This window comes from Oppia nitens, unplaced genomic scaffold (genome assembly GCF_028296485.1).
Source record: "Oppia nitens isolate AA-2021 unplaced genomic scaffold, nextdenovo-longstitch-racon4-pilon3 scaffold2_pilon_pilon_pilon, whole genome shotgun sequence".
Classification (NCBI taxonomy): domain Eukaryota; kingdom Metazoa; phylum Arthropoda; class Arachnida; order Sarcoptiformes; family Oppiidae; genus Oppia; species Oppia nitens.
Window position 1 is genome coordinate 1,791,473 of NW_026533210.1, and position 16,028 is coordinate 1,807,500.

Consider the following 16,028-nt stretch of genomic DNA (forward strand, 5'->3'; position numbering starts at 1 on the left):
GTATTTTTTGAAGCATTGTTTATACATTTTAAAAAAATTATATATATATATATATATATATAATGATAGATAAACTTTTTGTTTCCAGATTTAGCAATTTAAACAATTTTTGTGTTTTTTTTTATTAATAACATTTGTGATTATAAGATAGAGCCACTATACTAAAAATAATAATATATATAAATCTACAGTATATTAATTTGTACTGATAATATGATGATAATGATATAATATAGTTAAAATTAAAAAATTGTAATTTTATAATTTGTAATAATTTTGTGTAAAAAAATTATTATAAATTTCTATTTAAAAAACAAATTAATATTGAATATAATTTAAACGTTTTTAAACATATATATTTATATTTATTATTATGCAGTTATGTGTTTAAAAAAAATATAAATTTTACAATAATTTCAATTTAAAATTCTAGATAATTTGTATAATTATCTACAAAATTAAAGTATATTTATAATATATAATAAAATTATAGTTAATTATATATATTTTTTATAATACACTTTGAATAAATAAAAATTCATAAATAAATATTTTGTTTACTTAAAGAAAAACAATTTAATAAATAACATAATAATATAAGTAACAAAAAAATTATTTTATTTTATTTTTTTGAAATACTAATATTAAATTAATTATGCAATTTTTTTAAGTAGTTAACAATTAGTTTGTTTGTTTAAAACTATAAAATATATAACTTATAGAATTATATAAAATTAAAAATTATAGTCAATCTATCAATAAACAAATTTTATATTTATAAAAAAATATGATAAAATAAAAAACCAATTTTTCAACAATAATATTGATTTTCTATTGAAAAACAAGTGTCAATATATATAGCTAACAAAATATTTAGTTGCTTTAGGATATATATAATATACTGTATATAAAATATATTATTATTATTATTATTATTATATATTATATATTGTTAAATTTCTATTGTATTAAACTATATATATTTTTACTATTTTTAGATTTAGTACAGTAGGTATATATATTAATATTATATATATATATTCAGTAAACTTAACAGAAAAAAAGTTTAGTAACTGATTGTATCAGTGAAAGTGTGTCTCAATTGTTATAATATAGATATAAAGTGTTTGTTAAGTTAGTTCAACACATATAGTAGCGATAAAGTCAATGTTATATTAGTCTATATTTTTAATATTTCATGATATTGTTGTATAGTGAGTGTGTGTGTGTGTGTGAGTGAGTGTGAGTGTGAGTGTGAGTGTGAGTGTGAGTGTGAGTGTGAGTGTGAGTGTGTGTGTGAGTGGGTGGGTGTAAATAATATATATATTTTATATATAATTTATATATATATAAAAGTGAATTCAGATTAAATTAAGTGTCAAAAGTAACACATTTTGACATAAAATTGAATAAAATACAAAAATAAAAATGTAAAATAAATAAAAATAAAAAAAAACTGTTGACGATAGAAATTGTATTTTCAATTATTTTTAATATACTTTTAAAAATATATTATTTTAAAAAAATATGAATCCCCAAAAAAATGAGATTTACAAATTTATAGAAAAATATATATATATCAATATAATTGATTTTATTTATCTATAAAAATAAAAATATAAATCTATAGTTTGTTAGAAATAAATTTGTTTAATTTTTTTTACTAGAAATTTAAATTCAAATAAATTATTATTTAAAACAAAAATAAAATCTGTAAAACAGTTTTATTGTATGTTATATATGTTAAGTATTTACGATAACAACAACAACTATAATAATATTAATAATAATAATAAATATAGTAATGTTTTAACTGTTTTATAACTATCCACTAAATCATTATAATTATTATTATTACGCAAGACTCGAAAGCACAGGGAGTTATAAAGTGAATGAGAGATAGAGAGAGAGAGAGAGAGAGAGAGAGAGAGAGAGAGAGAGAGAGAGAGAGAGAGAGAGAGAGAGAGAGAGAGAGAGAGAGAGAGAGAGAGAGAGAGARAGAGAGAGAGAGAAAGAGAGAGAGAGAGAGAGAAAGAGAGAGAGAGAGACGTTAAGCACAAGTATGCGATTGAATAGTTAGAGCACTGTTTAGAGCATTCACTTGATATGTAATGTTCCGCCAGTTCTTTATAATCATCAGTAGTGTTGTTGTTGTGAAGGAAATGCTGAGAGCATCTCATCGTTGCTAACCTAACCTAACCATACATTACAAGTACAGTACAGTACTGTTGTTGGCTTTAATTCATACCAGTGTTCAGTTTCGTTAGATCTTAGTCGACGTCGACGACTACTATTTTTTATATATATATAGAAACATTGCTATACTTTAATATAGCAATTGATTTACTGTTCACTTATCCGTAAAATGATATCAAATACATCGTTCACTTCTATCAACAGTTAGTATATATATATTTAAACAGTTAGTATATAAATATATATATAAGTCTCTCTCTCTCTCTCTCTCTCTCTCTCTCTCTTTAAATATTTATCAATTTATTTATTATATGTGAAAATATATCAAAATAAAAAACATAATTTTGCAAACTTTGATTGATAAAAATCTCTAATATATATATATAAATATATATATATATATATATATATATATATATATATTTATAGATAGATAGATAGATAGATAGATAGAGAGAGTTATTTGTATATTAAATGATATAACAACAAGTAATTATGTCTTTTTTTATTCATTACAGATATCAACAACAAAATTATTGGTCACATAAAACACAACTATAGTTTTTGAACAAAAATTTTTTTAAACAAAAAATATTTTTGTTTATTTTGTGTAAAAACAACAATATATTTGTCAAGAAAAAAAATTATTGAATACAATGCAGAATATTCTGTATTGACTAACACAACAACATTGACAACAAGTGTAAAGAAAATATTTTTTTTCTTAAATATTTTATTAACCATTGAATTCCGGGTAATTCCTTATAATAACTGACACACAAACAAATAAAACCAAACCTAACAAATAAATCTATTGGCAATGAATAATACATAACTAATGTGATAAATAATTAATTTTTTTGTTTAGCGATAACAAAAAAAAAATAATAGTAACAAAACTATAGCTATGTTTGGTTATGTTTGTGTAAGTGTATATAAAATACAGTAATCATTAATTTGTGTCGTTTTGAAGTTTTTTTGTTTGTGTCAACAATTAATTGCTACTAAAATATATAAACCAACAAAATAATTATCAATTTATTTATCTGGAAATTGTAATAATAATTATAAAACTGTACTAATATTGTGGCACAGACATCTCATAAAAACACACACACATACACACACCCCAACTACCATCACTAACACCACCATTATCATCATGATATTAGCACTGTCACAAAAAACTAACCGTGTGCGCGGCAACATATTGATACCGTTTTTTATATTGCTATTTGTTATGGTGACCGTCGGTGTAGTCATATTATGGCTGAGCAAAACAAAAAGTTGACAATTTTTTTTGATTGTTTGTTTGTTTGTTTCTAACAGTTATAATAACAGATTAATAGATATTAATATTATCCAATAATAATAAGTACAATATATATACTGTACTTATACCTGTATATACCTGTGCTACTAATGCCGACGACAGTATTTATCAGGCAATGTATGCCCCTATATATATGTTGGTTATGTCTGTCCATACATATATACACACACACACACACACAAAAAAAAATCGCAATTTAATATAACGATGTCTTTTTGGATGTGATTAACTATGTGTGTGTGTGTTTGAGTGGATGATAATGTCGTCTGGAGGGGGAGGGGATGGGGAGGAGGAAATAGACTCCCTGTTTATAATATAATATTTAATGGGTTAGGACTTTGAGTTTTAAGGTCATTGAACATGGATTGTGGTGATGGTATAGATAATAGTAGTAGTGGTAGTAGAAATTATGGTCATCCTCAATGCTATTTGATATTTTATTAACTAACAAGAAAAACAAAGTGTCAGCTCAGGTATGTATTTAATTTTTTTTTGTTATGGTTATATCATTAGTTATTAAATAACTTTCAGTATATGAGTACATAATATCTAGTTTTTTTTAAATAATAGTATTTATATATGTTTTTAATTGTATTGTTTGATGAATGAATGAATGAAATATAAAGATTATTAAATTTCAATATAAATTATATAATATTAATATATTATTATTATTATTATTATTATTACAGTAAATAATTGAAACGTTTAAGTTATCGATTTCAATGATGAGTTTAATTAAATTAGTTTTAAAAAATATGCTATTAGAAATTTATGTGTCTAAAAAATGTATAAATTTTAATATAATATTTTTATTAAAATATTTTCTTAAATAATTATTATTTTACAAAAAAATATCATATTTCTAGTATTATATAATATCGTATAACATAATAGTTAGTACAACATATATTCAATTATTATTGTAATATTTTCTACTGTATGTGTGTATGCTTTAGTGATTTAAATCGACTATAATTTTAATATATTGTATATTAAATATATAAATATATATATATATATACAATATATATATATATTTAATATAAGATATATTAATTTTCCGGTATATTATAGTTACATGCACTTTTGATATTTGAAAATATTGCATAATTTTAGCATAAATATTATTATTATTATTACTGGGAAAAGCTTTTAATAATTACAATACGTAATGTATTTTTAACATAATAAGTATTTAATATATATATATATATATATATATATATATATATATATATATGCTGTATATATAATATACTTATAATATATATTATAAATATAACAAAATATTAAAATTGTAATTTAATTTCAATTGCAATTAAAAATTTAAAAATATTCTTGAATTAAATATTTTTAAAATATATATTTTTTCAATTATATTAATTTTCTTAATATAGTTTAGCATAAGTTTTTTAAAAAAAATAATAACTTATCGTATAATTGTTGAATACATTAGTATATGAATAATATTGTAGTAATTACAGTATATTTATATGCAAATAATATAAATTTAATTTATAAAAATAATTGAATTTTGTTATTAAATAGATAATGAAAAATAACAACAAATTTTTTTGAAACTTGTTTTGAAAATAAATTAGGATTAATTTTTTATATAGTGATTAATTAAATATTTATACAAACTATACAATATATTATAAGATTATACTATAAAATAATTTATTTATCATAAAATACTATACGATTTTCTCAATTTTCACTGTTTTTTTATAATATATGTTAATTCATATTATTAAATATATTTATTTTTTGTAGTTAAAACTATTATTAGAATTATAATAAAATTTTAAAACTTAATATTAAATTAGAAATAATAGCAAACAAAACTACTTAAACAAACATAAAAATATGTAATAATTGAAATAATAAGTGCTTTTATAATCTCTAAATTTATATATATATATATATAAAAGATATTTTTGTCTCATTATATGTATTTTTATTATAATTATATAAGCATTTAATATTATATCACTAAGAAAATGCTTGTTTTATATGTAAATCTTTAAATATAATCTTTTAATTAAACATTTATTATATATACATGAAATTATCTAAAGTGTTTAGTTAGTGAGTGAATGATTGAGTGAAAGAGAGAGAGAGAGAGAGAGAGAGAGTAATGAATTAAAGTATATAATGATTTTGTTATTTGAATAATAAAAAAAATTAATCAAAAAAAATAATAATAAATTGTTTTAGAGATTTCTATTATTAAACAAATTATTTTAAAAGATTAAATTGTTTTTTTTCAGTACAATTGAAATATAAAAATAATTAAAAAAAAGTATATTAGATTACAATCTCTTAAAATTTTGTTTTTATTAATTGTTATATTAATAAAAACGATAATTGAAAAAGTTGTAAAAATAGTTGCAAAAAAAGTATATGACTAACATTTTTTTGTGGAAAATTAAATGAAAATTATTATCTAAATTTATAAATATTTTAAACATAATTTATATTGATAGATATTAACAAAAATTATTATTAATAATTTATTTACAAATATAATATATATATACAGTATTATATTTGACATATTATAATAAGATTAGTTAAACATTAAATTATTTTTGGTTAAGCTAAATATAATAAACATTGCTAACCTCTAATTGAAACAATATATTAAAATTATGATTAAAACATATTTATTTTTATAACAAAATAACAAATTATAAATAATAATAATGATATTAATGCCATCATTATAGTGAACTTTTTTTTAAAAAATAACAATAATAGTTAATAATATAATTAATTTATATTACATATTATATAAATATATTATTTATTATTTATCATACTATATATAAATATATCTATTTGTTCATAACTTATAACATATCATAAGTATAACTGTATTTATGTCTATATATATACAGTATATATATATTGTACAGTAGTTATTGAAATATATTATAAATAGAAAACTAGATTTTAAATAATATATTTATTTATTGTAAAATCTATACACTAGTGTATTGGAGCAAATTGTAAATAAAATTCAATGATAATATAAATTTATATACAGTATATAATATATATATATATTATTAGCAATTGATTTATACAATATATATAGATTTTTTATTATTATTTATATGTTTTTATTTAAAATCAAATATACAGTATATACTGTACAGCTTTGTATATATTGTATAATAAATAAATAAATAAATGCATAAAAACATAAATCAATAGTTATTTGAGGGCGCACTTAGTTTTTTTTAAAAAAAATGTCATTAAATAATTGTTTAAAGAAAAATATTATTAAAAAATATTGTAATTGTTTTTAAAAAAAATAATATTTGATGTAAGAAACTAAAAATATTTATTCACTAAAATATATTGATTTTACTTATATATATCTTTAAGTAAAATACTTAAAGATAACAGTATTTTCAACATATATTATATATTAATATATATGTATATATAAAGTAATATATACAGAAAATTTGTCTCAGTTTTTATTTTAGTTTTGATTTTTGTTACAAATAATAAAAAACAATATATAAATAAAAAAAAAGATTTAACAAAAATTCCAGGAAATTCTTACCGCAGAATATTCTTTATTTTTATTGTCTCTCTTTTACTATTTGTTTGTCTTTTAGTTTCTTACTTATATACTGTACAAACACATACATACATACATACACACACATACACACACATACACACACATACATACACACACATACATACACACACATACATACATACACACACACACATACACATACATACACACACATACACACACATATACACACACATACATACACACACATACACACACATATATACACACACACATATATACACACATACATATACACACACATACATACACACACACATATACACACACATATATACACACACATACACACACATATTTACACACACATATATACACACACATATATACATACACTAAAAGATATAAAAAAAGCATTTTCCTTGAGATTCAGTTGAAATTAAACTAAGATTTTTGTGGATAAAACTCAAACAGTCAGTCAACTAGTATTTACTGTTAGGCTTAACAAACAAAATAAAATTAAATATTTGTCGCCCAATAACTTTATATTATATGTATAAAAGTGTGTGTGTGTGACAAACAGATATAAAAAAATAATCATAAAAATAGATTTAATTAAATAAATGAGTTTCGATTTGTTTGACATTAAAATAACAAAAGTGTAAATAAAATTAAGTTTTAAATATTAATTTTATTTCCACTTTAGTTCCTATTAAAAATTTTCATAAAATTATGCTAATTTTATGAAAACTACAGTAATATTAATGATATTAATCAATAGTTATGTTAAAATCAATAATAATAATAATAATAACATTAGTAACGTTAATAAAAATGGTTTTATTAATATTATATTAATATAATTATAGCTTTCGGGCATTTATTGTTATTATTGTTAACTTTTGGTATATTAAACATAAAATTTTATAATTATTATTATTATTTGATTATTATTATTAATATTTGTATTATTTTGAAATTTTTAAATAAAATTTTTAGTTAATTTGTTTGATATTTTATATATTTAAATGTTAAACAAAATTTGTTGAATATTTAAATTAGATATTTTTATAAAATGATATTTACAAAATTATTTGTTTATTTTAGTTAATATATTTATGTTAATTCAATGTTTTTTTTTGAAAATTAATTAATTAATGCATTTTATATACTAACAATTACTTTGTAACTGAAAATATGTTATTAATATAAATAATATTTAAAAATAAAGTATTATGAAATTAATAGTTAAAAAAAATATTTAATAACACAATTTATTTTATTTTACTTAAAAACATTTTTATTTTTATCTACAATTAGTAAATTAATTAATTTTATTTATGTGTTTTATCTATATATATATTTTTCAAAAAAAAATTGTAAAAATTAGCAAATTAACATCTACTGTATAACAATATATTTAACAATTAAACAATAATTAGACTAAAATTACATTACAGTAGTAGTAGTAGTAGTAGTAGTAAAATGTGAATTACTTGTTAAATACAGAGTAATATATATATATATATATAAATTAGTGTTGTATCGTATAATTATTTGTATAAAAATAATAAAAATAAAAATGTTTAGTTTAATCTATTTGATGATCACATTAATGCCAAAATAGATTTAGTGATACAAAACTGGTAATTATTGTTTTTTACTAAAAAAAATATTTTCTTATTATATCAAATCCTTTATATAATCTATATGAATATATATACTTTATATACATTTCTATTATTTTGTTATAATTATAAATTTCTATATATAAATATACAATAGTAAGTGGGCGAGTAATTCAATGAATATATCCAAGTTAATGAGAGAGAGAGAGAGAGAGAGAGAGAGAGAAATTAATTAGTATTTATACAAAAAAATTAATACTAATTACATATCTATATAACACATAACATCTAACCTAACAAATAGATATAATTATATTAATTGTAAAATTTGTTTGTTTGAAAAATATTATTATTATTATTATTATCTATATTTTAGTTATATATATATAATAGTATATAGTTATATAAATTTATTATACAAGGTTTTTACAAATAATAATAATAGCAAATATTTTTAATTAAATGATAAAAATCATGAACTAATTAATTTCATAAATTATTTTTTTTCATATTTTTACATTCAATATATTCCCTATATATATATATATATATATATATATATATAGCAACAACAAAAAACATCAGTAATAATCACAGAATTTACTATCTATTAGTCGATAATAATAATAATAATAATAATAACACTAATAAATATTAATAAAATTTGGTTTATTTGGTTCAACAATGAAAGTGGTTTGACTGATGCTAACTGTGCTGATGATTGCTCTGTGATGTCGTAATCATCATCAGCACACATACACACATACATACATACATACACACAAAACATCCATTTCCACCATCACTACAAATCTATTGTTATTATTATTATTATTACATTATACACAACAACTACTACTACAACAACTACTACTACCAGAGCTGTCAACACATGTCTGTCCTCATCTTACTTACACTACGTTATAGTGCCGACAAAAAAAAAGCAATCGTTTTCATCACACAATTGGTTCAAACAATCATATAATTAGAAACTATAATAATAAAAAACACATCATATATTTTTTTCAGAGCCAAATAATAAAAAAGTCATTTAAAACACACACAAAAAATAAATAAATTTATTATTACATTTAATTTTAATATAATTAATATATTAATTGTTGTTAATTATTTTTTTTGTGTGATTGGACCTTGGTTTTATTTTGTTATGTTTTTTATATAACAATATATATTTTTGGTGATATTTGATATTATTATAAACTAAACAAATAGTTGTATTTACTAATAGTAAATAAATGTTAGATTTTTTTTTAAATAATAGATTAAATTCAATAAATGTATGAAAATACTCATAACTATAATATATATATTAATATAAATTTTTATTTATTATATATATATTTATATATATAATTAAAACTAATTGATAAATGTTTAATAAATTATATTAAATTTGATATAATAAATTATTTACTAAATGTATTAATATTATATGATATATATTTATCGATATAAATAAACAACGATACAAATTTTAAAAAATATTACTATTGTTATATCATTATAATTATTGTAAACTGAATTTTTATTTGAATAATTAAATAAAAATTAATTAAATATCATATTTTCAATCTAATAATATTGTTTATTATATATCAAAAAAAATGTTTTTAAATAAACAATTTTATAATATGTAATTGTAATATGTGTGATGTTTTATAAATTTTGTTAATAAGAAAGTTATTAAAATTATTAATTGATTGATCAAAATAAAAATTAATTGATTTTAAATTGTAGATCAAATTTATAACAATAACATAAACAATAAAATTTAATTAAATATATAAATTATTGTATATTTTGAAAATAATTTTTAAAACATTTGTTTTTTTTGAACATTAATTTATAAACAGTTATAACTCATTTGTAATTATTTGTAATTTAAACAGCAATATATTTGTTAATTATTTATTATATTTATTAATTATAATTATATTTTAGAGTATAAAATTATTATATATCAGTATTTATTTATATTTTTTAAAAAACAAAAGTTTCTTATATGAATTAAAAATTGAAACTATATATTTAACTATAAATATCATAAATAATAATATTAAAATTTTATTATCAAATGTAATTAATAAAAGTTGATTAAAATAAAGATAAAAAAAATTGTTTAGATTATGAATATTTTATTTAAATTTTTCAAAAATATTTCAAACAACTTGTATTTTATATTCAACTATATATATATATATACAATGTAAGTATCATTTAACATTTATTATAGTTATTTTTATAATTTATAATTCAAAAAATAAAATAAAAATATTTTCTAACATAATATAATTTATGATATATATATATATACAGTATTTCATAAATATGTTTCTTTATAAATAATTACTGTTTTATAAAATATAATATCTTATATTTATATCATTTTCTACATAATAGTAATACTGTATTTAAATGATATATATACATAATATATATATATAAAAAATATTTTTTTTCATGAAAAACATATTGCAATTTTAAAGTTTAATCTTTTTTTTCATAAAAAAACTAGACTAGTAACAAATATAAATATTTTTATTTTTTAGGCTTAAAAAACTATTTCATTTGATAGAAAGTTTTCAATTTTTATGGTATTATTATTATTATTATTAAATAAAAAAAATTTAAGTATAGAAAAATACATAGTAATGCATTGATAATGCAAACAAAAAATTTCTAATACTTATTATACAAAATAATATATTTTTATTGTATTTCTATCGATTGATTATTCAAATAGTTATTCAATGCACGTAATATCAGTGTTTTATTTTATTATTATATTGTATATTATTGATCATAATTGATAGATGAGTTTTATCAATAACAAAAAATTATATATATATATTTTTATATAATAAATTAAGATTAATTGTCAATAATAAAAACAAATCAATTCATTTAATATGTAATTATTTTTTTGTTTGTTTATACCGTATATAAAAATGACAGCTTATTATTGAATATTATTAAAAAAAACATTTAGTAACTGTAAATGTTATGTTAAAATAGTATAAAATATATGTTTTTTATTTTCATTATATAATTAAATTTTTCGCATATAATGTATTTTTAATCTCAATTTTAGTTGAAAAAACTAAATTATGCAAATATATTATCAAAAAAACAAACATTTTGTCATAAATTATTTTAACACTCACTTTCAATATATTTATTGTCTTATTATAATAATTTTTTATAATATTTTATATAAGAATATAAATATTTTACAAAAAAAACAAAATATAATATATTCAATAATTTTAAATTCAAGTTATTTTTTACTATTTTATTTATACTAAAAACAAAAAATATTGCATAAATTTTAAGTAAATTTTATTTTTTATTTATGTTTTACTTTACTAATTATTATATATCACTTTAAATAATAAACTTAAAAATATAAAAGTTTTTATTTTATGGTACAAACAATTTTATTTTTTTAATAATATAATGGATATCTGACAATAATATAATTATATTTTTTTATTATATAAGCAAAAATTTACACATAAATAGAGTAAATAATTTAAATTTTTATTGTAACCAAATTTTTTAAAAAAATACTATAATCTAATATAAATAAATTATTTTTGAAAACATTAAGCTTTTAAGCATTACATTATAGACTTGAATTTATTTTATTAAATTTGAAAAAAATTAACTGATATATAAATATTGTTTATTATTTTACAAAATAATAATTTTATTTTTATTATTATTATTATTATTTATAAACTATGATAAATATATTTTTATATTTAATATATCACTTTATCTTTTAAATAAGATTATATATATATATATATATATTATAAAACCATTAAACAAAAATTATAGTATAATTTCAAACTTGAAATTTAATTTTTTTACAAACAAAAAAAACAATTTTTTTAATAATATTAAATATAACTTTTAAGATAATTTAAAATTTTCTACAACAACAACAACAACAGCAAACTTAAGCTTTTAAAAAATATTTTTTGCTTATATTTAATTATATTTTTTTTCATAAAAAAAGATTAAATTTAAAAAAAAATGTAAATTTGCATAAAACTCAACATTGCACTTTTATAATACATTATTTAGTTAAGTTATACGTAAACACACACTATTTTTTATTAAGTGCCATAAAAATGTGTACTAAATTATTCTAATATTTATTTATTTTTATATAATATGTATTTACGGGACTGTTCACATATTACGTTTGCACTTTTTTTAAGAAATCTAGACCCCTCCCTCCCTCACCTGTGTTCACAATTGTTTGCATGTAATAATTTTTAACAATTAATACTTTCATATGTCCCTAACCGCTAACCCCCTTCCCCCACCACCACTAAAATATCTAAATCCGAACTTTCTTAAGATCTCTACCCCTCCCCTCCCATTGTTTGCACAAGTTTCCTTTGGCCGCCCCCTCCCCCTCAAGTGCGAACGTAATATGTGAATCACCCCTTATATAAAATTAAAATATATACCAAAACGTCTAATACTTTTACTACTACTACTACTTTCATGTCATCTAATATTTAATGTTTTTTAATATCATTGATAAAAGTGTTGTGCAATAAAACTCACAATTTTTTTTGACCGGAAATAATAAAGCTATCGTTTTTTACTTTTTAAAAACAATACAACAATAAAAATAAATAAATAATTTAATTTAATAATATTCTTATATATATATATATATATATATATATATATATATATATATATATATCAAAAAAATGTAATAATCATTAAAATAGCACTTGAATAGCAAATAACAGTAAATCCTAATATATAATTATTTATCTAAATATTATAGTAAATTTTGTTTTGTATCTTAAACTGTTGTATATTAATACCCTGTATAGACATATATATACTTAAGATATATTAAATAATAATCAATGGATTTAATTAGTATTATAACTATATAAATACAGTATATACTGTATATAAGTATTATCGTATTCAATAGGATTAAATGATAATTAATTACAGTGTATATAATATATTGTATATATATATACAGTATTTAGTACTGTAGTTGAATACAACAAAATAGTTTAGTTATTTTTATGTTTTTATTAATCATAATTTATATTTTCTTTTTTGTATTCACTAATAATTTTTCAGACAAAACAGTATCTTGTTTTTGTTTAATATATATATATATATATATATACAGTATATATCTTTAATAAACAGATTTTGTTGTAAATAATATAATTTATTAACTAAACTATAATATCATATATGATATTATCAACTAATATAAAACTAGTGATTTTTATTAAAAAGCTAAGTGTCATATAAATATGATTATATCATATGTATTATAATATTTTTGTAAATAATTATTATTCCCAAAAAAACTATGATAAACAATTAAATTTGTTTAAACTGTAAATATACTGTATCATCAATTATATATTGTATAAATTTTATTTATTTTTATTTTTTTTAAGTGCCATAGAAAACTTTAGAAATAATTAATAATAATAATAATAATATAAACAATAATTAGAAATCTATTCTAGGTGAAAAAAAATTAAATCGCTATTGATTTAAAAGATTACATTATCTATTGTATACAGACAACAAACATAAGTATATATATTGTAAGGACGGGATCGCTGGACAGATGAGTGTGGGAGTCAATGAACTCAAGATTAAAATTATATGAAGACTTAGTTTATTAATTGAAGTTAAAAGACAAATCTTGGATAACTAGGACTCTAAGCTCTATCTCTTAGACCCTAGTGTTGTGTGTAAGCGAGGGTTTAGTAAACGCTATACAAGAGGAGACTACCCGAGCCAGAGCTTGGGTCCCATGTTATATACTACAGTGTGTGTTGGTGTATGTGATAGAATGTATAAAAGAGTGAACCAATAAAGTGCAGTGGAAGGTACCAGAAATAATGTTACATTCCCTCCCAACTACGGTAAAAAACTTGTACCCAGGCTTAAACAAAACTATGTGTGTGTATCATATAATTAAAACAATTAGTTAAGTATGTGCGTATATTTTAATCAAAACAATTAGTTAAGTATGTGTGAGTGTATAGTTTAATTTAATTTTTATCTAATAATCTAAATCTAATTTAATATTTTTTTAAATATTTTTTGCAGGGTATTGGTTTGTTGTGTTGCCTGTATGTGTTTGTTGTAGCTAGGTTATATTGTAATTTTTATTTTTTAAATTAACTATTTCCATTAATTTGATTTTTTTAATGTGTTTATGTGTCACGTGACCCCAGCATTTTAATTTAAATTTGCTTTGTGTGCTGTCTGTGTGTAAACGGTAGGTGTTTTTATAATTTATAAATTACAATATTTTGTTAATAATTTTTTATTTTGCCAGCAATTATGGCCTCAAAAAACAGTTCGGGTTAAACGGTGGCCGGTATATCCGGTAGCATTGAGAGCGCTGCGATTGGCGGCGCTATAATCGGCAATAGTTACGGCAGTAATGGTGGGAGTATTGGCGCCGTTAGTGGTCGAGCTAGTGGTGGCTGTATTGACGGCGGTAGTGGTGTTTGTAGTTTTGCCGGTAGTGGTGGTTGTTGTATCAGCGGTAATGGTATTTGTAGTGTTAGCGGTAGTGGTGGTTGTAGTGTCGGAGGTAGTGGTGAATGTAATGATGAAGCTAATGACGGCGGTAGGGATAGAGCTAGTGACGGCGGTAATGGTAGAGGTGGTTGCGGCGGTAGTGATAATTTAGCCGAATTGGCGCCATTATTTTAAATATATTTTTTTAATTTAGGTAGTGACTTTGAAAGTAGAGATGTTAGCGGCCGTGGCACTGGTTGTAGCAGCTGTAAAGTCGGTAGTAGTGTAAGTATTGGTATTTATAGTGGTGTCAGCGGTGGTGTCGGTAGTGGTTGCGATAGAAATGGCGGTACTTATGTCGTTGTTGGTAGTGGTAATGTTGAGGTTGTCGACAATATTTCGAAGCCAATCACGTATGTTAACTGGCCGTGTTGACAGTAAAGGCGGGGACCGGTTTTATGCCAATAAATCTGGTAAATATATGCCTATTTGGGTCTTAGTGTCTGCCCAGTGCAGCGGTGCCAGTGCTGACAATGACAACAATGATGATTTGGATGGTCGACATTCTGAATCGATCTTGTGATCTTGGGTCCCACGTTATATACTATAGTGTGTGTGTGTATGTGAGTTATACAATGTATAAATGAGGGGACCAATAAGGTGCACTGGAATGTACCAGAAATGGTGTTACAATATATACTGTATATATATATTAAGTTAAATACTAGCGATTGGCTAA

At 19.8% G+C, this 16,028-nt stretch overlaps 1 protein-coding gene across 1 annotated transcript; it reads left to right on the forward strand.

Moving 5' to 3' along the window:
- The first annotated feature begins 3,951 nt into the window (after window positions 1-3,951).
- Window positions 3,952-15,872, forward strand: LOC128955501 (loricrin-like). Its single transcript, XM_054301177.1, has 5 exons — window positions 3,952-4,002; window positions 14,870-14,892; window positions 15,157-15,446; window positions 15,504-15,662; window positions 15,790-15,872. The coding sequence occupies exons 1-5, from the start codon at window positions 3,952-3,954 to the stop codon at window positions 15,870-15,872; spliced, it is 606 nt and encodes a 201-aa protein (XP_054157152.1).
- The last annotated feature ends 156 nt before the right edge of the window (window positions 15,873-16,028 follow it).

Coding starts and splice junctions, on each gene's coding strand:
- LOC128955501 (XM_054301177.1), top strand. CDS start 3,952: ATGCTATTTGATATTTTATTAACTAACAAGAAAAACAAAGTGTCAGCT. Junction 4,003..14,869: donor AAAACAAAGTGTCAGCTCAG/GTATGTATTTAA, acceptor TATTTTTTGCAG/GGTATTGGTTTGTTGTGTTG. Junction 15,663..15,789: donor TTATGTCGTTGTTGGTAGTG/GTAATGTTGAGG, acceptor TTTGGGTCTTAG/TGTCTGCCCAGTGCAGCGGT.